General features: G+C 44.3%; 1 protein-coding gene across 1 annotated transcript; it reads right to left on the bottom strand.

Annotated features, from left to right (window-relative positions):
- Window positions 1-43: 43 nt before the first annotated feature.
- radil (Ras association and DIL domains) lies at window positions 44-23,846 on the bottom strand. Its single transcript, XM_047343761.1, has 22 exons — window positions 23,488-23,846; window positions 20,504-20,604; window positions 20,263-20,379; window positions 18,751-19,300; window positions 15,906-16,013; window positions 15,335-15,450; window positions 15,018-15,203; window positions 14,335-14,926; window positions 14,174-14,260; window positions 12,890-13,020; window positions 12,053-12,090; window positions 11,761-11,912; window positions 11,475-11,587; window positions 11,056-11,172; window positions 10,471-10,594; window positions 6,874-7,046; window positions 6,353-6,503; window positions 5,392-5,618; window positions 4,498-4,828; window positions 2,618-2,757; window positions 1,973-2,112; window positions 44-1,747 (listed from the first exon to the last, which is right to left on the bottom strand). The coding sequence occupies exons 3-22, from the start codon at window positions 20,344-20,346 to the stop codon at window positions 1,648-1,650; spliced, it is 3,660 nt and encodes a 1,219-aa protein (XP_047199717.1). The 5' UTR covers window positions 20,347-20,379; window positions 20,504-20,604; window positions 23,488-23,846; the 3' UTR covers window positions 44-1,647.
- Between the last annotated feature and the right edge of the window lie 3,693 nt (window positions 23,847-27,539).

Here is a 27,539-nt window from a genome sequence, read left to right as displayed (position 1 = left end):
CCACGTTGTGTTTCAAAAAGAGAAAACTTCTTTATTTCTTCTTTAAACAGTCTTTATTATTAAGTACCATCATTAACCAGTATAAATAACGACCAGAGAAGAATAAACACACGGGAGGTCAAACCTTGAAAATGGAACAAAATCCAAAGATTTAGATTGAAACAAAACTGATGGAAGAGAAGAAACAATTGTTTTTTTTTTTACATGTGTGAAATAATTTAGTAATTAAAACATGTTTAAAAAAAGACAGTGCAACAATAACAACACCCCAAAAATAATGTCAACTTTAGGGCTGAAATTAGTAACTAATCAATGAATCAGTCAAGTCGAGTAAAAATGGCAAATGTTCAGTGTTAATGTCGAGATTTCTTCACTTTTCTTTGTTTACACTGTGAATCAAATTGAATCTCCTGGTTCTGGGAATTATTTTGTCTTTATTGGATCTATTTTATATGAAAAAAAGGATTTAATTGTTAAAAACTCACTGACGGACACCTTGAAACTTCGGGTTAATTTGACTGAAATCTGCTGTTCATCACTAGAATTAAGATTGTTTTCTTGAAGTGTTCGTGTAGTGACCTTTACCGACCTGTGTAAACAGGAGTTTGCAGTTCTACAGCACACAACCCATACTTCTATTAATTGGAATCAAAATAAATTAACATGGTTGAGAATTAAATATTTGAAAAAAGTACACAACCCATTTTCTGTTTCTCTCTTTCCAGTTAATACTGTTTCTTAATACTGTTTCCCAAAAAAAAAAAAACTTTCCCAAATGCAGTTTCTCTTTTGTCCATGGAAGTGTTAAATATGTACAAACAGTTATTTACACCTCTCAGAACCAGACACATACAGCAGCATATATCCACAGTAAAATGAGGGTTTATACACAGAGGGGTTGTGCATCAGAGACTCTGGAGTGAAACTGTGACGCCTCGACGATCCAGTGATTAATAAACGACGCCCCCCGGAGATCATCCTTACAAGTTCACCGATGGGGTTAAATGTGAGAGAGGGGAGCTGCGTCGGTCGTCTTCACACTCGAGAGTTTTGCCTCCTCGTCCACTTCTCCAGCGAGAGTCGACATTCGTACACGATGGTTTGAGTCTGTGGAGCATTCAGGGATCATGTTTGGGAGGCTTCACCAGCAAAAAGGTATATTAAACATTCCGTGTAAGACATCGAGGTCGTCTCCATGTTTTTCAGTTCATGTCCATCAGACGCTCTTTGTCCCGAGAGCTGGGTTCATCATGCTAATTAATGCCTGCATCGCTAATACAAATTATTCTAAAATACAGGCGGGGGGAAGAAGTCCAGTGTGCACACATGCTCCGACTGATGAGAACTTTAAAAACCCATCAATCTACTGTGCTTTGAAACCACGTCAGACTTCTGACTGGCTCGTTAGACCCCGCCCACCTCGCAGCACGCTGGTGGGATGTCGCCGTGGGTTACAGAGGAGGAGTCAGCGTGGTGGGGGGGGGGGCAGGTCTGGCAGCTGCAGCTTGCATCCATATTTCATGCGGCGTAGTGTTACGCATCCCGGGTTCGTTTGTGTGTTTCCTGTTCATCAGCACACACACATCTGCACCCCTCACCGTCCTACCTGTGGACTGTGTGCGTTTCTTGGCTGCGCCGTGGAGGCGGTCAGCAGGAGGAGGCACTGATCTTATCCGAAACCTCGGGGTCAGACTTGGCGACCAGGAAGCGCAGTCGACCTCCCCCCAGACGAATCAGATCCACCGCGCTGCACGGGAGGAAGCAGACGGAAGAAAAAACCAGAGTCCGGTTACACGAAACTCAGCAGAGACAAGAGCCCAGACGGAGGAGTGTCCCAGTCTGGGCTGGCACCGATCAATCACAGTAATCAATTGCAGAGGCTGATGGTGGAGGGCGAAGTTAACCGAATCATAATCTAATATAGTTTCATTAATCTCCACAAACAGCCGCCACTGGAACATCCTCTGTGTACCTCTGGTAGTCTGCTCCGATCAGGCTGGTCCCGTTCACAGCCAGGATGCGGTCCCCGATCCTCAGGCGGCCGTCGGAGGCAGCCGGCCCGTCGGGGATCAGGGTCCGGATGTAAATGCCTGGAGCGTTGAGAGGAGTGTGCTGCAGGAGGGAGGCGTGTTAGCGTGGAAACGGAAAATCAATATCTGTTTCTCATCAGCCGGCAGAACCTCAGACATGGTTATTAAGAAGAAGCTGTGTCCACCAGCTAATTGTTTCAGCACTAAAGATAGTTTTTAATAAATGGATAAAGTAGATAATATTATAGTCATTTAAATTTGAACTTGAAACTAAATGTGCACATACAGTATATACCTCTGGCAAGGATGTTCATCTGCATTTGTTTGTGTATTAGATTATGGAAAACTACTGAACATGGATTACGGAAGGATGTGGTATGTGTCAAGATTGTTTATTTTTATCATTTATTTATATTTATAGACAAATGATCCTATAATCCTGCTAACAGACAAAGGAAAGAAACAAACTCATCAGAGGATAGTTAAGGATAAATAAATGAACTGTGTGAGATTTTCTTAATTTCCAGTGGAGTTGAAACAGTGAATCACAAAGAGAAGAAGTCTCTGATGAAACTCGGGCTACTCACCAGGCCGTCTATGAGTCCCATGCCCAGTCCGTACGGTCCCTTGTCCAGTTCCACTACAAACACCACACACAAGTCATCAGGGAGGGGAGGGACGCCAGGGGAGGATACAGGGAAAGGAAACTCACACCCACTTATACACCCTGCAGAGGACACGGACACCCACATCCACAAAGACACCCACACACACACACAAACACACACACACAGGGTCTTGCTATGGGGTCGGACAGACAAAAGAGGTCTCGCTGTGCAGAGGAGACACACACAGATACTGAGACACATGCAGAGGTGCAGCTGCAGAGTTTGTCGGACACACACACATGATGTCACACTCACTACACTGGAGGACACAACACAGGTGAGATGTCTCTGTGACAGGCACTAAAACTGCATTTACTTTGTGGCCACTAGGGGACAGAAGAACTCCAAAACAAGCAGAGTGGCACAAAACTCAGATACTGTTTGATCATATTAAGATGTGATTGTAGCTAATAGGTTAGAAACAGCTGGCTCATTAATTACACATACAACAAACAGTGAATAACTTTTCTAATTGTATCATATCTCTGGACACGATAGTCGATAAGCTTTCATTCTTGCCCTGGTTGAAAAAAAAAAAAGGTCTTTCGTGCATTTTCAACCTTATTCTTGAGTTGGTGAGTTTGATTTTGTGACATTTGATGCTCAGCAGACAGAGAAAAGTGTGTGAATCAGCATGTCTAGTGAAAAACAACACTGATCAAGAGTATTCTGACCATAGAGTATATAAAGATGCAGTATAGGTCATAAATCCTGTCTCCTCCGTGTTTGTGGATGGAACATGGATCAAACTAAAAAGTCAAATACATTTTTCTGAAAGATGGTCATTTCAGGTAGTTCTTATGACACTGATGAATGAAAAGGGTTAATTTCCCAGTACGTTTGGTTTTAATTTGTTATTTAAAGCTTTAAAATCGAGGTGAATCATCGTGATATGGCTCCACCCCATAATCGCTACTGTTGGACGGCGATAGCATCATTTCTGGACCGTGAGAGGAACTGGAGATGTGTCGTCCATCTTTATTTACAGTCTCTGAGTCTGACTGAATCAAACGGAGAATGTGAATCTTTGAGAATTAGCTCAAGGAGGCTAAAAAGCTTTGTCGGTGCAGAGTAGGTGATTTAAATTACCCCATTTCATAAACATGGTATTGATGAATGTAGCTTCAGGTGAAGTAGAAATACCAATGACTGTTATTATCATGTATCTATCATGTTTGTCCTGTTGTCTTTGCAAATCGCTGAGATGCAAACAAAGCCACGGAACCAGTGGGAAATTGACCGTTACACTATCTTTATATCTACATGATAGAATGTGCTGTTAAGTTTAAGCACCCTGTAAACTGGATAATGTACTGATAATATACTGTGTAGGGATGCATGGGTTCTGGCCACGATGCGATTCATTAACATTAAACACAGCTTTATTAATGCTGTTATAAAGTTCAGTGTTTCCCTCTATGATTCATTCATTTGGGGGGTTTTAGTGCCACAGTAAACCCCCCCCCCGGCCTGGTGTTTCCTTACAGAACAAAAAACCTTATTCAGTGAGCTTTAAAATTTGGGAGAGCAGAGCTATGGTCTCTCAAATAAATAAATATCAGTGACATATCTGAGTATCAGGGCATTAGGGCCAAGTGGAGGAAAATAACTGATGAGATTAAGAGAATAAGTCGGAATATTACAAGAAAAAGGTTGTAAATTTACTTTTTCTCATAATATTACTTGATTCTCAACATTTTAGAATTTATTTTCTTTAAATTTGGCCCTATTGCTCCACTCTAGTTTCCGTTATGCTGCTCGTGTGTTATTTTGCGGACTTCCTGTATGTTTCAGCCTACCCTCCAGTCCGTTGGTGATGAGCCCGTTGGTCTTCTTGCATTCTGCCGCCGTTCTGCCGCCGCAGCCGTTAGTCTGAGTGTTGGGGCCTATGATCGGCCCGAGGACCCCTCCCCCGCCTCCGTCGGGGTACAGCGGGGTGTTGGGAGGGGTCAGGAGGCAGGACGGGTCGGGATTTGCAGGCCGTGGGTGGTGAATGGTCCCGTTCCTCCTGAGGCTGTGTGTGTGTGTCTGGCCCGGGGGTCTGTCCCGTCCTCTCTCCTCCCCTGTCTCCGCCTCGTCCCCGGGAGCTCCGGAGCGGGGACTGTTGTGGGTGGGAGGCAGCAGCTCCCTCTGTTGTCAGGAAGGAACAGAAAGACTTCAGAAGCCAGCACGAGGTTTTAAAGTTCCACGGATGCAAAGGAAGCAAAACAAAAGATACAAATTCCTGTCTTCCATTAATCGATGGATGAGCGTTTTTTAATCCTATGAACAAAAAGTTGTATTGCTCGATACAACACCTCAATTAGAGTTTGATCGATTGACCATTTTACAGACAAATTTACCATCACTGGTTTACACCTGAGCAATATCTGTGAATGTAAATGTATTTCTGTATATGTGTTTCTGTATATGTGTACATATGAGGGTGCAGTAACACTCGGGATTATGGTCTAGTCGGCCGTTCCCACTAATTGGACAGCCTAAAGACTAATCAGATTAACCATGATTTAACCATGTCTAGGTTTCTGTGAGTGTGTGTGTGTGTGTGTCTGAGGGTTTTTTGTCTTTCATTTATGGGATTATGAGGAACTCCTCAACAGCCACAGCTGCTGAGGCACATGGCCGGGATTACCGCTAGGTGTGTGTGTATTTGACAGTGTGCTGCGTGTGTGTGTGCACGTGAGTCTTGTGACCTGGACGTCGGGCCAGTCGGCCGTGTTGGTTCCGTTTGAGTGCGTGTGCACGCTCGGGGCGTTGGCGTGCGGCTGCGTCTTGGTGCGTAGCCCCCACAGGTAGTGGCGGATGTAGAGCAGCTGCCTGTAGATGCTGTCTTCCACACACTCGCTGTCCAAGTCCACTCGGAACCCGGCGCTGGGCAACACGATGGGAGGGTGGTTCTCAAAGCTCTCCAGGAGGTCCACTGAACACACACACACACACACACACACACAGATGTTAAAACAAGTACACACACACACACGCACTCATGAATACACATATACATCATTAAAAGCCTAATCCAGGATTGCTTCACCTGCTCCATCAGCCTCTTACTCTCTGTTTTGCAGCTTTCGCACACGCACACACACATAACTCTAACATATTCTGCCAACTCCTTCATGACTCCACAAACATTGTTTACATTAAAGTTTGCTTTTGGCTGCTTGTTTGTTAATTGTAGTGTGTGTACTCTTGAAGTAGGTGAATTCTGTGTTTCTGCAGATTTCAACCAGTTAAATTTAAGACTTTTTAAGACCATAATGAAGAAAATGTTACATCTGTGTCAAGTACAAAAGATTTGAAGGAATATCAGAGTTCAAGAGTTGTTGCTTCACACCTTTTTAGGTTACTTACGGTAATCTGGTCACGTGGTGTTGGTGATGGAGGCATTAGTTATATCACGTGTTCACTGGTTAGTTGTGAAAAAGGGGTTGAGGAGGGAAGCTCTGATTGTTCTGGTGATCGCTCTTTATGAACTTTGAGAGCTTTGGATGTTTTTGATGCAGTGAGCCTCAAGTTTTATGGTTATAACACATGTTGGAGCTTTTTTAAAATTTATTAACCAGCTAGTGGGTCGAGCAGGTTTATCTGTACCCACTGGCCTAAATTATACGACAAGGGCTTTACATAAACTCTACACATTCATACATGTACCTGTTCTGTAAATGTAGGCCTCGTCCTCACTGCTGGGCTGCCAGATTGGGACGGGGCCGATCTCTGCTGTGAGCTGGTACTGGGTGAGAATCCTGTGCAGCTGCACTGGTTTCAGAGACGGATGCTCACTGGACAACGCTCTCCAACTCAGCTGCAGACCGAGAGGGAATCAAACAGAGGAAAAAAATGTATTTAATCATTTATCCTTTTGTAATACAATTAAGCAATTAAGGGAGGCGAGACAATAAGTGGGCAGTCACAAGATGTTACTGGATGTGTGTTACTGGACAATAACCATCAGTAGCTGTTGGCTGAGTAAACTAATAAATATGGTAAACTTTATTCTTATTTTAAAGTATTAGTATGTATTAGTATTAGTATACCAATTTAGTATGGCAAGATCCATGCATTACTCTGAGAAATCAACAAGAATCTTGATTACCCATCTTACAATATAATCCTTTATAGGATTGTATGTGCCTGTGTGTGTGTGTGTGTGTGTGTGTGTGTGTGTGTGTTACCTGTTTGAGCTGTTGTGGGGATGTGGCCAGTATGGACACCGTGCTGGTGAGTTTGGTGAAGAATTTGTCGGCCAGATGTCCCAGACTGGATCTGCTCGCCCACTCCATGACCATTCGCAAACACGCCTGGATCTGCAGCACCTTGGAGCGCTGGAACCAACCCCGGGAGGGACCTACACACACCACACAGACACACACACACGCACACACACATTTAGTCTAGTCTTAAGAAGGGGAGAACTGAACGGTAGACTGTTCCATGGAACGCACAATCACCCTTTTCCCCTTACGTGTCTCAGCATTTTAAAAGAGATGCTGTGTTTCTGTGCATGTTCATGTTCGCACGGTGCTGTAACAGAGGCTTTCATTTCTTATCAAGTCGATATTCGATGAAACAACAGCAGCGGCCACCAGCTGCTTCTCTTCTCAGAATACAAATGGAGCGGTGCAGAGGAGCTCAGTTGACCGGGTTCGTGTTTTTAGTGCGAAACAAAACCGACACACGTCCTCCGTTCCTCCCTCTGCCTCGCCCGTTCTCTCTCTGCAGCACATGGAGGAGCTCAGAGAAGTTTTGTGACAAGTTAAGCAGGCAGTTACTCCAAATCTAGCATCTGTCATGCTGTCATTACCTCACTGTGGCTATAATGCCTTTTTAAGCTTTGTGAAATTACCCCCCCCCAGCTCAGGCCTGATGGGCTTTGGTACAAACAATGACAAACAACTGGACCGGAGCCGGCTACATTTTTTATTATCTCAAAGAGAAGAGACTTATAAGCTCTCTGATTGGTTACAGAGATCCTACATTTGTTTTTCCAGGCTCTGTTTTGGTGCAAAGACGCTGATCCTCAGAGAAGGAGACTCCCTCAACTCGGTCATCCACCCTGATTCATTCATCTGCACATGACAAGCCAGGTGATAGCCAATCAGAGAGCAGGTTACATGCATTGGCTTATCAGCATTGTTGTATTGTATTACCTGATATTACCAGCGCAGGGTCATGATAACATTGATTAAATTACTCAGCAAATCAAAAAGCTATTGCTCACACGCGGACAAAAAAAAGAAATTAGAAGCTATCGTTTGGAAAGACTCAACCCTCTCTACGAGAATCCACCATCTGAAATTTAATCAATATTTAAAAAAGTGGATTGATAATAAACCCCGATATTTTAAATTGTAATCAATATGTTTTTTCTTTACCTCACAGTTTGTACTTTTCTACTTAATTTAAGCTACAAAGTATAAATCAGAAGAGAACGAGTAAAAACGTGATGATGAAACTTCACAGATCCATCAATGCCAGCTTCTGGTACTTGACAGTTCATCTGGTGCTTTAGATGAATTTCGGTCGACCACCAAATAAAAAGTCAATAAAGTTTGATGTCCAGATTAATAAAAAATTAGACAGGACACTTCAGACAGATGATAAACTGGCAGCATCACGTTGAGACGTCTCACACATAACCATTCAAATATTCTGCCATATGTTTTGGATGCACACACACACACACACACTTTAATAGGCTTATGTCTAGGCATACAGTAATCTGCGTGTGAGGCATCGCAAACAGACGAGACATCACTTAACCCCTTAGCAAAGGTGTCATAATGCTTCATAGCAGCTGGTTTACGAAAACACACTCACCTTTAAAACACAGAGAAGCCGACAAACACTCACAAAACCAACAGAGCGACAACGACGAGCCGGTTTCCACTGACGACTGTTTGCACGGCGAAGGTCGGAGAACGCGATCGATTTTTAAATAATGATCTTTACAAATTCTCTCGTGAATAATAGAGATTGTGACATTTACACTTGGTCAACCCCGAATGATTTGGACGCACACTCAAACCAACAGAATCAGAAACTGTGTTGATTTGCCAAATTATATCATGTGTTTCAGTTATTAAATCGCTTTTATGAATTCATATAAAAGTATTATTCTTAGCTAGTCAGACTGACAGATGGGTACAGGTCCATTGTCAGTCTGTGTGCGTATGTGTGTGTGTGTGTGTGTGTGTGTGTGTGTGTGTGTGTGAGCCACGAGAGAGAGAAAGAGTGAGAAAGAGAGAGAGAGAGAGAGAGAGTGGGGCCAGAAGATGCTGAGACCATCAGTTTACTGCACACATCTCTAAAATGAAATAAGGTTTTACTCAATTGCAAGGCTAAATAAAATAGAAAATCAATACGTGGCCGTCAGTGTTGATACTTCGGAAGGGCACAAATAAATCAGTATATGGGAAACACTGAAAAGTGTAAGAATAATTTCTGTTTATCACGAAACTGTAGCGGGTCAGAGGACGTGAGCCGAGTAGACGGTCCCAGGAGGCATTCAGGTTCACTCTGCTCGGAGGACGTGGCCACATGTGTCCCAGATAACCTCCGACGGTGGTCTCGCTGATCGGATCTCAAATGCATCCCTCAGCATCTTAGGTGCATTCGTACTTGACCTTGGAGCTTTCAATCTGTGATCAGATCACCGAGGAGCTCTGACCCTGAACAGAGGTCACCGTTTAGTGGAGGTGTGGACGCACCCGAATGTGTCCTGAACGCCTCCTGAGATTCACAATGAATCAAATGTATTTTTACTCTTCTCAGTGACCCCACGCTGAACTACTTATAATAATATACACTTTTCTTTAAATCGTTCTTCACAAACAGCGTCATGAGATTCATTCAGCCCCAGGAGGCACATTCAGTGACGCATTTTAATACCAGGTGTGAAATGACGTACTTGTCGCTGTCCAGACGTCAACCGGGTCTAAACATCGGCGTTGCCTTCTACAAGCTCGCTCCACTGTTACCATGGACACCATTAGCAGAGAAATATCAATGGGCGACCAAAAAAAATAAAACGGGAGCGAGGGAGAGAGAATAAAAAAGCCAGACGGCGAGAGAGAGAGAGGAGGAGGTGGGGTGGGGTGGGGGGGCAGCCTCTGCATGAATATAAAGGTATTTCTCCTTCTCTCTTTGCCAGACATGTGATCTCTCCTGTCTGCACCGGCTAATGAAGACATATGGTGTGTGCGTGACTCTATATAAGTCTGTGTGTGTGTAGGTGGAGATATAAAGGGCGGGTGTGGAGAGGGTGAAAGTGACGGGGAGTCCGACACGTTGATGTATATATGGCCTTAAATGACCGTTTTCTGTATTTAGACACAGTAATAGACGATGAGCAAGGTCATCACAACAACTGGATGGCCTTCCAGCCCTTTGCCCTTCACTCTGCCCTTTTCTGCCCCTCCCCTTCTCCTCTCTTTCCCTCCATCCAATCCTACGTCCACTCTTCTTCGCCCTTACCCCCTGATGGCCAGATGGAAGGAAGGAAGGCGAGGAGGAGGAGGAGGAGGAGGAGGAAGAGGGGGGGTGACATAGAATGCAGATAGGCGAAGGGCATTGAGGACAAACCCGGGTTAGTCTCTGTCAAAATGCTGACAAGGACACAAGGACTCACGGGTTCTCTCTCTCTCTCTCTCTCTCTCTCTCTCTCTCTCTCTCTCTCTCTCTGTCACACACACTAACAACTGTACAAATCCTCAGGGGGGTCAAATGGAAGCGAGAGTGTGTGTGTGTGTGCTTTTTATTCCCCCCCGTACCTTTGTCCATTAGCTGGTTAAACAGAGACACGTTGGAGAAGAAGAAGAGGTAAGCAAACATCTGAGCCTGGATCTCCGGGTGGACCTCATAACCATGCAAAAGCTCCTGGGCATTCTGTAACACCTGCACGCACACACAAAGAAATACTGTTGTGAAAAATACAGTAATAAACACAGTATATCCATGTGTCAATGTCATATTTTGGCTTTTGTCTTGTATTTTGTATCAGCTTGTTCCATTTCCACAGTGGCCAAGACGTCTCACACAGGCACGTCAATGGAAAACAACTGTAAGAGCCACTACACAACTGTAAGAGCAACTCAGCACGTTTCGTTGTCACCTACTTTCTCTGTGGTTGTGTTTCTGTTGTGTGGCTTTTGCAGTTATAACTTTTGTAATTGTGTGAAGAGTAGCAAATACTCAAGATTGAAAAGTATTATATATAAATTTCTTTCATGAATTACTAAAATAATCAATCAAGTATCAGAATTGCTGCCAATTAATTTTCTGTCAGTCTGTCAAATGGTTAAGTGACAAATAGAAACTGCCCTAAATTACAGTACAGAAACAACACATGTCCTTACCTGCAGGACCCTGCGTATAGGTTCAGGAAACCCTACACCTCCTTTCCAGCACGGCTCAGAGCTGTCGACCGGGAATGGATTACAGTCTAACAAACCTGGCAACACTACATAAAGAGCCTGGACACACACACACACAGACACACAGACACACACACACACACACAGATACGTTTGGTGATGGAAGCGATGTGAAATTGCAGAATAGCTTCTAATTTAATCATATTCTTACCTCATCTAGTCATAAATTGAGAGAGAGAGAGAGTGTGTGTGTGTGTGTGTGGTGTGTGTGTGTGTGTGTGTGTGTGTAACAACTCAATCAGGTCCACAGCTTGAATTATTATTCATGTAACTTGGCTCTAAAAACGAGATAAAATCTTGATCATTAAGAAGATGACACCGTTGTCGCGGTGACGGATTACCTTGGTGATATAGTAGACACATTGCTGGAAAGTGTACATGATCACTTCTTCCAGGATGGTCATTGCCTCCTCATTGGCTGATATCGTCGCAGATAGCAGGGACTCCTTCGACCCTGGACACAGATGACAGAGACAGAGACACACTTTAGAGATATTCACTGAGAGAGAGGGAGTGTTGCATCTGTATCAGTGTCTAGTGTACGTCACTGTGAGTAATGACTCTTCAGCCAAGTTGTTTCCAAGCTCATCATTCAGACTCTGTGTGTGTGTGTGTGTGTGTGTGTACCTTGCAGTGTCTCGATGCTGTGTGTGTACGCTGGAGCTCTTTGCTGTATAAAATAGAGGATCTCGATGGAGTTGGACATCCAGAAGAAGATGATCTGCAGGTCTGGGATCAGGTCTGAGATACTGAGCAGAGACAGTGAGGCCGGGTCCTGGCTACATGGACACACACACACATATGTGGACACACATGCACAAACAGTTTAGTAGACATCGACATGCAAAGTACAAAAATGGTACATGAGCACACACGATGCTCTCTTTCTTTCCAGCACAAGTTGGAAAGCAATACTCACTGCTGAGCTTGCTTCTGAGCCAGCTCCTTTGTCTTCTCCTGAAAGGCACACACACACACACACACACAGACACACACACACACACACACACACACACACACACACACACACACACACACACACACACAGACACACACAGAGAGCAATTAGGTCTTCATTAAACTTTCAGGATGTGCGTAGGAGAACCTTAGCTGCAGAGAGAAATACAGTACCACTATCATATTTACAAAACCGTGTATGCTCACAGTGACACACATTGATAATTACCTTGTGCCCTGTTGACCTGAATATAATGACCTTAATTATCAAACAACGAAAGCCCCCAATGCATATTTTCAGAAGCTATAAAACATTTGACCTTGACAAGGTAGACAAGCTTTAGTTTGGGTTTTCAGCCTTGTTAAATAGCACAAGTGGGCCAACTAATCTGAAACAAGAGACCACTCCTCTACACATTTTATATATTTTTGAAATAAAAAACCCTTGGCACTGATATTTTAAAATAAAAAAAACACCCACTGCCCTGTTTGCAAGCTTTTTCTTTTGTAAAAGAAAAACATAAACTTCATTTCACTTTCTCGGACGTTTATCGCTCTCGATAGAGACAAGTCATAGTCTAGTCCGAGAACATTGTGTGTGTGTGTGTGTGTGTGTGTGTGTGTGTGTGTGTGTGTGTGTGTGTGTGTGTGTGTGTGTCTGTAACACAGTACAATCCAGGTGAAATACAACCCTGTCACCTCTTCACCTGACCTGACACAGTTTCCCTCCACGTGAGGTCATCTTAATCAGAGACCACAGACACAGAGAGACAGACAAACAGACAGACAGTCAACTGACCCATGCGATGGTCTGGATTCGCCGGACGATCTTGAGCAGCAGTTTTCCAAAGCTCCCAGGAGGGAAGGTCGAGGCAGAGTGCTGTATGCACAGACACAGCAGGTAGGCTGGCGTCAGCTTGTGGTCGTCTCCTGGGAGAAACACAAGGTTTCCAAACTCGGTTGATCCCAGTTGTGATAAAATATGTGTTGTCATTTACCTTTAGTGGCTTGTATCTAGTCCAGAGTGTTTTTAAAAGCACAGGCTTCACTGGCACTATTCTCTAGCTAAGACCAGTATCATGAGTAACACACTGATACTGGAAAGAGATGTTGGTTTTTAAATGCAATTTTTAAATGGATCGATTCTATATTCACTGTTTAATATCTATACCGTTTGAGAGTAAAACGTTGATGGATGAAATGAGAATCTTACTCTCAGGAAACAGACATTGATTAATGCCTTTTAACCATTTTTTCCTCATCTCCCTCTTACGCTTCAATATTTAGTGTTGAACCGTTCCTGTATCCCTGTGTGATGAATTCTACCTGAGGATAATAAAACCTGACAACCTCATTCCAGCCCTCATTTCTACCTCTGCAAAGGAGGTTATGTTTTCACCCCTGTCCATGTTTGTTAGCAAGATTACACAAAAAAATCGGAATGGCTTTCAAAGAAACGTGGTAGAAGGATCGGGGAGGAACCCATTAAGTTTTGGTGCAGATCCGGACCAGGGGACGGATCCAGAGATTATTATTTTCCACTTTCTTTTACTCTAAGTTATGTCAACATTTTCACCAATTTACCAGGGAAAAATGTATTGATCTGAATAATTCAAACAGATTTAGGGAAGTGATATCTATGAGTGTGTGCAAGGAGACTGTTGAGCCTTGGTGGAGGTTTGCACTCATTCATGTAATAGGCCTAGATTTCAAAATAAAAGTACATCAAATACTAATCAGCACAAATCACCAAAATAAAACTCACACAGACAATGTAAATGAGTGACTGGTGAGAAGGTGGGTAAAGAAACTGGGGTGCATTCGCAGAGAGTGGCTTTAAAACCTCCTTATCCGGAAAATGTGCAAACTATTGGGTCTGGATATTCTCTGGACTTTCACATATGAACAATGCACCTCCACTTTAATGTTGTGGCAGCAGGAATGTTGGAAAAAGATATCTGAAATATTTGAGCAAATAAAACCCAAACTATCTACATGGTGAGATCCACTAGAGGTGAGAACATAATGAAACAGTCAAGTGAAGTTACATTTTCTATATTCTCTTGTAAATCAGAGAACTCACCTCCAGGTTCAATGAGACCCACAATTCTGCTCAACAGCTGGTCTTCATGACCCTGGTCAAACTCCAGTTGTAGCCTCCTTTTCTGACCTCTTCCTCCCACTCCCATCCTCCTCCTCCTCCTCCTCCGCCTCCTCCCACTCCTCCTCCTCCTCCTCCTCCGCCTCCTCCTCCTCCTCCGCCTCCTTCCACTCCTGACACACTAAGGGGACCTCCTGCTGTTGTCCCCACGCTGCGGGGTTTCACCAGGTGAGGTTTGAAGCTGCGTCGGACCGCCGGAGCGCTCAACACATTCGCTGCTCTGTCCTTCAGCACAGAACCACACATCTTACAAGTCTGGGCACCGCCCTCTGCTTCCTCCATGCCTGCATCGTAAAGCTGTCCCAGGGTGCGAAGGCGTGCCAAGGTCTGAGCAGGCAGAGGCTTAGCGCCCGTAGGGTCCTTGTACAAGAAGATGTAATGCGATCCAAATGAGAGGAGGTCACCGTGTCGCAGCGTCGTGGAACGCTCGCAGCGGGAAAAGTTCACCAGAACGGTGGCGTGGAGGACAGGCTCAACAGCAACACAGGAGCGTTGGTTCTCCGCCAACTCATCCCCCTTGTTGTTGTTGGCATGGCGACGGGGTGCGGGGACTCTGCGCAAGCGGCAGTGGAGAGGCAGGATGTCAGGAGAGAACAGGCAGATGTTGGGGCGAGCTGATGGAGTCTCCTGGCCGACTGTGTGCTGCTCTCTGTTCAGCAGGTAAACCAGACAGTCCTGCAACACATCACACAGTTAACGTCACAATACGATCAGACGCATCAGACGTCTGGTGCAAAAACACAGGAATATCTTTTACTGTCTTCACCTGGCGATTGTATCCCTGCAGCAGGAGCAGATGTGGCGACTGGTAGAGAGAGTGCCTCACCCCCCCTCCTCCTCCCTGACTCCCCTCCTCTTTCCTCCGGCCACTGGAGGCCACCTCACGTTCTCGGGCTCTTAAGGGCCCAGGCAGAGTAGAGTAATAACGTTTGGGCTCATCTCCGACTCCCAGCTGAAAACACACACACACACACACACACACACACACACACAGAAAGCGTTCAGGACTTGAGCCAGGCTGATAACAGCCCCATTAATAATAACAATCAATCATCCCGACTAAGCTTCTGTGGGAGTCCCCACCTGGTTGAGGCTGGTTTCACTGAGGCTGCGGCAGAGGGATGAGTTGCTGGATCGGGGCAGTGTCAGCGTCCCCTTCGCCCTGTTCCTCTGGAGCTTACGAGCCTGGGCGTTGATGTCTACAGGGAGGTGGAGAGGAATAGAAAAGAAGGAGGGAGAGAGGGAGGCAAGAAGGGGAACAGGTGGAGAGTAATAAGAAGCAAAAGGAAGAGATGGAGCAGGAAAAAGTTGAGGACACAAAAGAAAAGACCATGAGATGCAGCGTTGGCACGTTTGACTCATGAGTGACGGCTGGACAAAGTGTCTTCATGTGTGAGCGGAGTGGAAACTGAGTAAAACCAGTCAGATGAAGTCAATGGATGGAGCAGGACTGACGACAGTGACCCTGATGAGACGTGAACCCAGAAGCTCCTCATGGTTTTAACTTGAGGATTTTGAGGCCATGCAATGTCTCACACACACACACTCAGACTGGTTGAATCGTTGGTAATGGGAGTGGTGCTGGTGACAACGCAGGTAAAGGTGGTCTCCATGGCAATGACTGACAGCCACCCTACCTGAGACCAGTCCCCACCTTTAGAGCTGGATTGTACCACTCGACCACACCGTAGGGGGGAGCTCCTGTGTTTGCCAAGTCCGGACCGACCCATTAGAGCCGCCAGGAATTGGGGGGTTTTGGAGCCTACAGCAGGGTGGGAGGGGTTAGGAGGCTGAGAAAACACCCTCCTCTCCAAAACACCAAGCAAAGCAGAGAATAACCCCCATAAAAAACACACACACACACACCATCCGCACACCTCAAGACAGGTGTGCACTGTGGAGCAGAAAGGGTCTGTGGTGTTTCTAGTGAGTCACATCACCAGTTAGAGGAAGAGATACACAGTTAAAGGTGTGAAGAACAGGATTTCCCTCCCATTATATCACTGTCAAATCAACATACTAATATCTCTGTTGTGTTTTTTTTTATGAGTCCAATTCACTTGTTTTTGTCTTCACAGAATTTGGCGTGTTCACCTATTCATCGAAAATCCCGTCGACCTTTAAAAGTGCCATCTCATTGTAAAAAAAAAGTAGAAGAAACACAATCCACACATGCACATGCACGCTCGCACATCCCCCGAAGGGAAAAAGACAGAAGAGTTGGAGAGATATATAAAAGAAGGAAAGAGAGAAACAAAGGGAATCTCAAGGTATGTGAGGTTTTTTAACACTTCAACACAATAGAGGAAGGGTTAGTGTGAAAATGATATGTGTGTATTAGTTAAAGCGGTTTTATCCCAGAAGGCACTTTGGCGGATATTTTCAAATGGTAAATAAAAAAAAAGAATAAGCTGCAAAAATGATTGCTCTCACTTCTAAGCACAGTAAATATGAGAGAATGTTTTTTAAAAGAAAAACATTTGGGCTGGTGGTTATCTATATTTTACATATGATAAACAAACAAAAGTGACAATACCAAAACCATCTGTGTGTGTGTGTGTGTGTGTGTGTGTGTGTGTGTGTGTGTGTGTGTGTGTGTGTGTGTGTGTGTGTGTGTGTGCGTGTGTGTGTGTTTGTGTGTGTTAAAATACACCAGTAAGTCACAGTGTTAAGCTGGCTGTTGTGTTCCTCCACTACAATGAAAACTGCAGTTTATTTCGAGTCAATCCCAACATTCACCATCCTGCCCTAAATACCCAAACTGCACCGGGCCAATCTCCAAATAATTCAGAATTTACCGCTTTGGGAAGTTTTTGCTGAAAACTGCAGGAAGAAGAAACATTAAAAACAAGGAAACATGAACAAGAGCATGTGTTTCCACTTCAGTGGACGTTAAAGTCATGCTTCATGTACCTTCGTGATTTATTTGCCAGGTCCGTTTCCACTGCACTTGCACTTTGCATTTCGTTGTTATTGGTTCGCCAACTTTTTTTTGCAATAATTGTACTTTTTTCTGGAGGATTAGGAAGATGCTTGTACTGAGTATTGTGGTGATGATGGTGTTTACTGCGTGAATACGTTGTCGTCACATTGATAGTAGGTAGTTTGCTGCTGTGCTGATCCTGTTCTGCCTTGAGACATGTAGGATTTTCTCTTGCCTGTTGTCTGTCCTATGTGTAAGGTCACGTTCAGTTTCCCCCTTGAGGGATTACTAGTATCTCGTAACTTTATCGCGTCGTACCAAATGGTGTCGGGTCTTTTTCATGCACAGATTGACAATGCAGATTAAAACACATTGATAGAAAGACACTATGGAGACAATCTAATCTTGCATCACACGTTTCCTGGGTCTCCTCGGATTTGTTGACCGTTAGAAATATGTACACAACCACCAGCCTTATCCTTTTCAGGGTCTCATGCTTGTCTTCTCTGCCGTCTGAATATACAGCTGGACCTCACACCACACTGAAGAACAGTGAAGGAGACTGCTGACTGACTCTGGCTTCCACAGAAGTTGACATAGCAACCAGCAAACCCTGGCATGCCTCATGAGACATTATGTGCTGCTGCAAAGTGCTATCTCTGACTGTGAGGCTGGAAATACTTGCTCTGAATCTCTCGGAACACGGCTGTTCACCAACGGGATGCTTGTGAATGTCTTGGGCAGGATGCACAGGGATGAGTGTGTGCACGTGTGTGTGTGTGTGTGTGTGTGTGTGTGTGTGTGTGTGTGTGTGTGTGCAGCTGGAATCAATCAGTAAATTTCACATAAAGGTCATTGCATGATAGACATAGATTCATATACACTGCAATGCAGATGTTAAGTCACAACAGCTGTTTTCCTGAGTGTGAATTCGAATTGTTTCCATATTTTCTATTGAAGTTTATATCAGCCAGTCTCTCGTGGGAACTTAAAAAAAAAATCACTTGACAATACAAGGTTGAGGTTTGAGCCAGAACATTGTGGTAGAAATGTGTCATTCATGAAAACACCAACACAAATCCACACCTCCGGTTGCAAAAGGATTCAGCTTTCACTCAATCAATCGACCAGCTGTCCATGCAATTCTACTGCACTGTGTGAGTGTGTGTGTCTGTGTGTGTGTGTGTGTTAATTGCAGATGACAGTGTGTGTGCGTGTGTGTGTATGTAAAAGAATCTGGGATGAGACAATGTCTTCACAGGAGAGCAGCTCCATTTGAAACAAACACTGGTAATCTTACAGAAATAATATCTAGAAGATAATAACTGACAAAAAGTCTTATTCTGCATCACACACACACACACACACACACACACACACACACACACACACTCACACTCTGCAGAGGAGCTAACGAGCTGTGCTTTTCTGCTGAGTTTGACATGTTAAGAAAGGACGGGAGTTAGACCAGCTGCTGTGTGTGTGTTCGCACAGCTTTGTATGTGTGTCCCTTGTCTATCTGACGAGTGTGTGTGCCTGTTTGTGTTTACGTGTCCCTGTTTGTGTGTTTCCTCACCAGCAGTGATGGTGTCCTTCTCCTTGGCGTTGAGCTCCTCCACCTCTGCTCTCCGGCGCAGCTCGAATCTGCGAGCGTGTCCTTCTCTGGGCTTCCACAGCTCTTGGAGCAACAGCGGCTTTTCATTGTCTCCCAGTGCACGCAAGCACTCAGTCCGCCACCCGCCTCCCCCTATCCCGCCTCCCCCTATCACACTTCCCCCTATCACACTTCCCTCTATCTCACTTCCCCCCTCCAAATGTCCGATCACATCGCACAGGACGTACGTGTGGGCAGCATCCTTGTTGAGCGAGTAACGTTCGAGTGCCTCTTTGACCAGTTCATGTGCACTGGAGCGTGGCGTGGCCAGGACGCTCTTGTAGTTGGCACCGGCACAAATTTCATCTCCAAAAATCTTCAGCACCCCGGGGGCCGAGCTCTGCGTGGAGAGTTCAGCCGGGTCGTCCGCTGGTCGCTCTGGGGGTTCGGTCGTGGAGCGCCGGTCCCCTCGGGTGTTTGTTCCAGTTTCTGCTGGAACACGGTCTCTGTAGCTCAGAGTACGGTACAGGACCTGGAGAACAGACAGACAACAATGAATGTCCCGCAGGGCCAGAGTGTCACAGACATCGTGTACAGTACATGTGTCCCTGTATAATAAAGGGTCAGTTCACTGATTGGGCGTTCAACCGTGAGGACCTGCTGAGGATGGGCGATATGCATAGGTCTCATTTCTGCGGCCTCAATAAACTGGAGATGAATAATTGATTTCAATTGTAGTTTTCACAGTTCTTAAAAACTACATGTTAACCAGAATAAGAATCTATAGACATGCCAGCAGCTCTGAGAGGCTGCAGGAAGGCACAGTGCTGCTTTGAGCTAAACGCTAACATCAGCATGCAAACATACTCAGTGACAGAGTCAAAGAAGCTGATGTTTAACAGGTATTCAGTCAACTTGATAAAGTAAAGTAAAGTTCCAGGTGATTGTGACAGATCACCAAAAGTTCTCATGATTCATCCTGAGAGGAACAAACAGACGTTTCATTCAGAACCGCGGGAATGTGAATGTCAGCAGGATTCATCCACTGCTATTAATATTAATTTTTATTAATGCAAATCTCAACCAAAGTTCATGGCAGTCCATCCAATAGCTGTTCACGTACTTCAGTCCAAAATGGTGCTGGATGACCAAGAATCCCTACAATTAAACCAATGCACTCACACTCATCTACAGGGATAAATTTCACTAATGTAAAGAATATGTTTTTTATTTTATTTAATGTGAAGTGACCTGTGATTACATGTCAAACAACAAATTTAGATATAGTGCAAAGCCAGGCAGTTCAATAAATACAGTATAGACTATTTACTGGTGTTTGTTTTCAACATTTATTTTTACCTCTATTCAGCTGGGTAGTCACTCAGTTTGTGTGTGTGTGTGTCTGTGTGTGTGTGTGTGTGTGTGTGTGTGTGTGTGTGTGTGTGTGTGTGTGTGTGAGTGCGTGTGAGTGCGTGTGCGTGTGCGTGCATGTACCTGAGTGAAGGTCCTGCTCTGGCGCTTCAGGCGACTCTTGGACGGCAGGGACATACTCGCCCCAGAGGAAGAACCGTAGAACATGATGCTGCTGTTGGTTCCACACACACTTCACAACTGGTGAGTAAGAAAAACACATTTAAAGGCTTTGTTTGAAACCACAGTACAGGATTCAATATCTACAGAGGTTAAAAGCCCACATGGACATGCATGAAAGGCGATATATATTTTTACAAAGTACCTTGATGCAGTCACGTGTCGTCACCTCTATCTGCAGCAGCTCTAAAGGTTTAGAGTTGAGTGTCAGAGGCTTTGCTTTTCATTTCACCGTCACCTCTCACACTGGAGGAAAAAGAGACAAGATTAATGTCACTTCACAGCAACACTGAAGTTTCCCCTCGTTGAGTTCTGGATCACGGAGGAAACCTCTGGGACTCATATCATTCTGCTGTGGCTTTCAGCTTCTAAATGACTTCTCGACTGAGCTCAGCTGTTTTCACACCAGAGTCCAAACTGCAAATCAACATCACGCTGCCTGAAGAACCAATTTTCCAACCCGGGTTTGTTGGAACCAACCACAGATGTCCAGGCTGAGACAGTGGACACCTCAGATCAGGGCCCGTTACAGTTGTGTCTGTATTTGATTTCTGACATCTTACAATAGGGGTGCAATTGTTAACTGATTTCTTTTGAACAACTTATTATTTGGTGTATAAAACATGGACAAGTCCAAAACTACAGCTTAAATATCTTGCAAAATTTCAGAACTCAAAATTATTCAATTTACAAGAATAAAAAGCAAAGAAAACCAGCAAAAGAGAGAAGAGAATAAATTGCATTGCACTTAAAAAATTATCTATTTCTAACAATCAAATCATGTGATGTGTTTTGGGGTCCAATATGTTTATATTCTATGTTAAATTGAAAAATGGGTATAGGCAAAATATCTTCTTCTGACTGTTCAAACGATTGATCAGCTTTATAATATTTCATGTGTTTGCTTTGCTGCATCGTCTTTCGCTCGTCTTGTTTTCCTACAGTTTTCTTCCCGGCTATCTTGTAAAAAATAAAACACATACTGGTGGATATCGGTCACAGGGATAAACTCTTCCGCTGCTTGTATCCAGGTCATGCATTTCTCCCTCCGATAAACAGCTCTGGTTCCAGTCAGTGTCCCTGCAGGAGGCGAGTCACTCTTCAGTTTTCACTTTACAGGGATATAGAATGTGTATTAAAAGTGTTGCCCTTTCCTTTTGACTGTTAATCGATTTATCAGCTCTCTAATATTTCATATTTTTTTGCCTTGCTGCGTCGTCTGTCATTCGTCAGTTTTCTACATGCATGTTCCTCCCTGTTCTTTTGTTAAACTGAATATACAACTTGGTAGAAACTGGTGGATTTCAGGTATAAACTCTTCCTCTCTCTGCAGCCAGGTTGTGTATTTCTCCCTCCACACACACACACACACACACACACACACACACACACACACACACACACACACACACACACACACACACACACACACACACACACACAGCTCTGTCTCCAGCCGGTGTCCCTGCAGCAGCAGGTGAGTCACTCTTCAGTTTTCACTTTACAGTGATATAGAACAGAGAAGCAGGATAAGATGTCACGTTTGAGACTTTGTAATCAGCGAACATTACGGCATTTATTGCTTGATTTACAACTTTCATGATGAAGTGAGCATCAAAAATCGTTGGCATTGATCAGCCCACTAATATTTGTTTTCCTTTATCTTTCATTTCATATTTTCCTACATGCATTTTCCAATAGGACTTATGTGTTTGAAGGTCTCCTGCACAAATTAAGTTACCATTAGATGTTAGCAGCTGTTAGAAACTACCAGCGGATGTTAGGGACACAACTTCAAGTGTTTTGTCCTTTTAATCATCGATACAGGCCGAACTTGATGGAACGCTGAAGGTGAATCTGACTGGCTACTACTTGTTTGTACGGCAGCACTATGAAAACCATGTGGCCGATACGTTTTTTTAACTAAACACTGTCCCATTTTAGGACAGAGGACAAGATGGAGAATATATCCCTTGTATTCTGCACTAATCAATGCCTTCCACCAGTTGATGTGATTCAAACTGAACATATAACTTGGTGAAACTGGTGAATATGGTTGAAAGGCAGGGGAACTCTTCCTCTGCCTGCATCCAGGTCATGCATGTCTGTCCCTGCAGGAGGTGAGTCACGGCTCAATCTTTGCTTTCGGATGAACTCTTTAACGCAGGTTGTTGACACCGGGAACATATCACGGCCACAGGGGAAAAAAGGGCAACACCTCCCCTCAGTTACTCCACATACATTAATAAATGATTCATTTTCAGCAAATATCTGGAGCCGGGCCTAAAAGGTGTTGTTCTAGCTGACTCTGCAGGCACCGGTGGGATAACGTGACTATTTTAAATGCCTGCTAATCCGCAGTAATCTGGCCACTTGGCCGCAGTTAACTCAATCCTGGGCCCAACAAACCCCTCCTGCACCTCCACACAAAGAAACACACTCAAAGGCCTGAATGTTGCACTGGTGGTGGGTTGTGTGTGTTTTCTTTTGGTGACCTTACAGGGGTTGTGTTGCATTTGGTAACCACGTCACACACACTCCAACTTCTCCAGCAGCTTCTTGACTTCCTCTGTCTGTCCTTGCCTTGCCTGAGGGAAGGTCACGATCAAACCCTGCGTGAGGGAAAACACGCGCGAGACCAGAAACACGCAATGAGAAAGAAAAATAAAAAAATCGCACGCAACTTGTGATCTCTGCGGTTCTTGCGCTTTATTTCGCGTCAGTACGTCTGTTTACGACTTCGGCCTCAGTGGTCGTCAGTGGCAACCGCCATAGCAACAAAAGGCAGGAAGAAATCCTCAGGAATTAATCCGCTGAGGAGTCGCGAGGCGCCGCGTGAAAAGCTGCGGACTCGGCCTGTGCGCGTCCGCAGGTGTTTCAGGTGATTGTTACACATCGATAATCAATAAAGATAAATATCAGTTTTCCTCCCCCTGAACACTCAACAACAAGGAGATTCATAATAATAATAATCTGTGGTTAAATAACAGATGAGGCTGATTTTTTTTTTTGTGTGGAAAAGATGAAATAAAATAGGTCCGTGAAAAGTTGAGGTGTGATTCCCGTGTCCCCCCGGGGTGTCTGTCCCCCGGGGGTATGTCCCCCCTCGGGGGCTGTGCTCATACTCACGCTGCCTGCAGTGCGTGGCTCCCCGGAGCTGGGGACTCCTCCTCGGCTCCTCTCGCATTCCGTCTCCCCGACGAGAGGCAGAAAATTCCCGGGGAGGGTAAAAAAAAACAAAACAACACCCCCGCCCCCCCGCTAACCCTGCTCCGAGCCACCGGGGCTCCCTCCCGCCCTCATCCCCACAAACAGCCGGTTAACTGGGACCGCAGCCGGCCGCCGGGCGCTCCCCGCTCCGTGCGCACATCTCCGCCGAGTGGCCAGCGACCGTCCGCCGAGCCGCATTCCCCCCGTTCGCCGCGGTTCAGAGCCGAGCCGCGACGGAAACACCCGAGCTCCCCGCGTCCGCTTCACCTCGGCGCACCTGCCTCTGGTACCCGAGACGACTCCGCCTGGCGGACTCCGGCGGGAACTGCAGGGAGGCGCTGCCCTGGGAGGTGACGTCCGACTCCGACAGCACGAGCACGAGCAGCTGCACGAGTCCGGGTCGTATTGAAATGAACTTACAGGATATAATAAAGTGTAGGATATCAATCAATCACACTTTAGTTTGTAGAGCCAACACAATTTGTGTCATTGGGCTTAAAGGGATAGTTCACTGATAAATTAAAATTCACTCATTATCTACTGACCACGTGTGTGTGTAGATAAATGGCACTGGGATTAGACCAGTAGATCGTCTCCTCCACATCATGGTGGCTACGATGTAATCTTAAGGGGCGACAGGGACAGTCCTCAAAATCTACCACGTGCACCACGAGTTTGTAATAATATTCACATGATTTAATGTCTCATGAACAAAAAATGAGTCCTGACATTGTTGCAGAAGTTTCCACTTGCAGGTTGCTTTCCCTTCACCGTCTGTCCTGCTCATCCCAACCAGCGACATGTGACATCAAGGGAATTCTGGTAGTTTTCAACCTGGGCCCTATGTGTTTATAAATGTGTGTGTGTGTGTGTGTGTGTGTGTGTGTGTGTGTGTGTGTGTGTGTGTGTTGTGTGTGTGTAAATGAAAGGTACTTACAGAAACCTTTGTGGGTCGGTCCAGTGGATCACTCCGACACTGCAGCAGTGACTACAATGTGATCTTATGGGGAAACTGCGACAGTCCACGATATGTCCAATAGAAGTCAGTGTTGTTTTTCCACCAATAAAAGGCTCAGATTGTTATTCTGGGTCTTTGCTAAGAATCTGGCTAAATCACTAATTTCTAGATTCACACAAAGAATGGGTAAAACTACACTTTTTACGAGGTTTATAAATGGCTTGTTTGTTTTATTATTTCCCATTTTCTCACAATTATGATTGCAGTGTAATATCATCCAATGCTTCATAAATGAAGTAGTGACACTCTATAGCTTCTTTTATAAACAGGGCTTATCACCAATTACTTGACCTATGAAAAAGCTATAGCTCGCTGCTGGATACATCTGCAGACTGTACTCTCAACTGTGTGTGTTGTACACTGTCCAAAATAGCTTTCAAGTATTTCACAACATTATATTTCACGACATGAACAAATATAAAGCTTTGATGTATTTGAAAAGGTGACAAAAAATTGTAAAAGAATGGTCGAGTCTTGAAATATATATTGCATGAAAAAAGCTTTTTTTTATTACAAGAGAAATAGAAAAAGATAAAAGCATTGTTGGCATCATATGGTTCTTATCACAGCACAAAAAGCACCACGGACACAACAACCCAAATGAAGGAGAAAGAGACAGAGAGAACGTCTGATCATACGATGAGTCGTGTTGGATCAGGAAAAAGAAAACACCAGCAGCACTGAGAACAGAGCCACAATCACAGAGCGTCTGGAAACAATGTACAGAGGGTCCACGAAGGCGTCATGGAGGGTTTATAAAACCACGGAGCTCTATACAAAGTCAGGTGGGCGCCGCGTGTCTTAATGAGACACATGGACGAGACAGACACGCGTCAAACCCTCGAATGCTTCACCTCAGAGTGGCCAAACACCGAGAGTACAAATACTCAAAGATGCTCTTTCATCTTAGAATAAATCAGGAGAGGTTCAGTTCAAACTGCGCGGGGGAGCTCGAAAACACTTCATTTAATCTGATGTTAAAAAAAACAACAACTTGCTGTTGATTATCAAAAACTAAACTGCAACCAAAGACGATAACAAAGATATGTGTTAACTCCAAGTTATTTCAACTGTGTTTATTGGTCAAATATCTCAAAGATATTGTAATGATAAAAGAAGACATTGATGGTATTAGTAGTTGTTATAACATGATTTTTTACGTTTTGTTATAGAGCTTCGTTCATGTGCTGGTTAAGTTGTAAATGTTTTTTGTTTTTTTTTTGTTTTGAGGAAAGACCTGTTAAGTGGCAGTTCAGAAACTTCCAGCAAAAGATGTTCTTTTATTAACAATGTGCAGATTTGTTCAATATGAGTTGTACAACAGTAACAGGATTAATAATCATATTATTAGCAACCTTTGCCACCACGGACGTTTCATTTTTTTCTCAGTTTGCCAGTTTGCAAGTTACATAAAATATCTTTAAAGTTTGTAAAGTTGGACCTTGGCAGGAGGGGGAAATTGTAAGTGTGGATGCAGACATTTTTTTAATGGCCGCTTAACATTGTAAAATAAAGCAGTTTCTCCTGAACGACTGCTCTTATTTGAAAGAAACAGAAACGTAGCATATGTCTGAGTTGTGTATGATCAATGTGTGACATTAAAAACTGTTGTTGAACAGTAATATATAAAGTAGTGTCCTTGTGATACTTTCACTTTGCCTATTTTCCGCCAGGTTCGGCTCTTAATCTGTTCTACATCAACTCAATTGGACAGAACAAGCACTTTGACTCCGTTTAATGTCAAGTTCAGCTGACTTGGATATTTCCGTTCACACACACAGCTCCTGTGGGAGATGTCTGGAAAAGGTTCGGTTGCAGAGCATGTGTGAAAACAGCTGCTGACTCTCACACAGTGCACGACCTCTGTCTGCGTAACAACGTGTTGCTAGGACGCAGCAAAGGTTTGTCAAACAATGTTTTTAAAACTTCTATATATTCATATATATATATATATAAAAGGATTAGGTGAGTGTCTACCACAGTGTATTTTTTGCAGTAACATCTGCTGCAGTTTTGAAGCTTTGGTGAAGATAAGTTTCTACTTCTATTTACTATAATGAACATATTTTTCTGCCGTAATATGCAGCCGGTTTGTGTTGATTTCTCACGACCTTACTGGTCCAGTGTGAAGGATTTATTTTGGATTCATCATTATGTTTTCATCATTAAATCGCCTGAAACTACAAATAGTTGTGTTTTATGTTATTTTCAAATGATCCCTTCATATCCACAGAGTGGGTCCTCCTCCACCATGTTGCCCCGCCATGTTTCTATAGTGGCCCAGAGCGGACAAACCACACACTGGCTCTCGAGGGTCCCTCATGAAGGGGCACTTTGGGTTCTAATGCTCGGGAGGGGAAGGTGAGGCGAGGGGCAGTTGGTTGCAATCACCGACTGTAAAGATGGACGACGCGTCTCCACTTCCTCCCACGGTCCAGAAAAGAAACCAAAATACCTCTGAATACAAACGAATACGATTCTGCAGTAGCGATAATGATCTGTAGCATCAAATATCAAACTAAAACTAAACTTACTGAAAGAATGATCACTTGAACATCCGTGTGACAATACATAAAACGGCAGAAATCAAATTTGAGAAAAACATTTTTTGACGTGTACTTTAACTCTTTCGTTTGGTCCATGTCCTATCCATTCACATGGAGGAGGTGGGGTTTATGACCTATACTGCAGCCAGCCACCAGGAGGCGACCAAAACACCTTGGGGAGCTGTAACTTCATCTTTCTTTATATATAATCTAGAGTTGTAATCTGCAACTCAACCACTAGCAGCCACTAAAGTGTACACCCTGCACCTTTAAAGCTTCTTCCTGTTTGGTTACTGTATACATTTGACCCATGTGTAGAGGCTGCTGCCGTATGTTGGGGACGTGACTAAGCAAGTGAGGCAGCGTGGAGCGAGGACAGCTTAAAGGAAAACAGTTTCACAGCTACT

Source organism: Hippoglossus stenolepis, chromosome 2 (assembly GCF_022539355.2).
Source record: "Hippoglossus stenolepis isolate QCI-W04-F060 chromosome 2, HSTE1.2, whole genome shotgun sequence".
NCBI classification, from domain to species: Eukaryota; Metazoa; Chordata; class Actinopteri; order Pleuronectiformes; family Pleuronectidae; genus Hippoglossus; species Hippoglossus stenolepis.
Note: the sequence above shows the minus strand (reverse complement) of the source record. Positions and strands in the feature narration are given on the sequence as shown.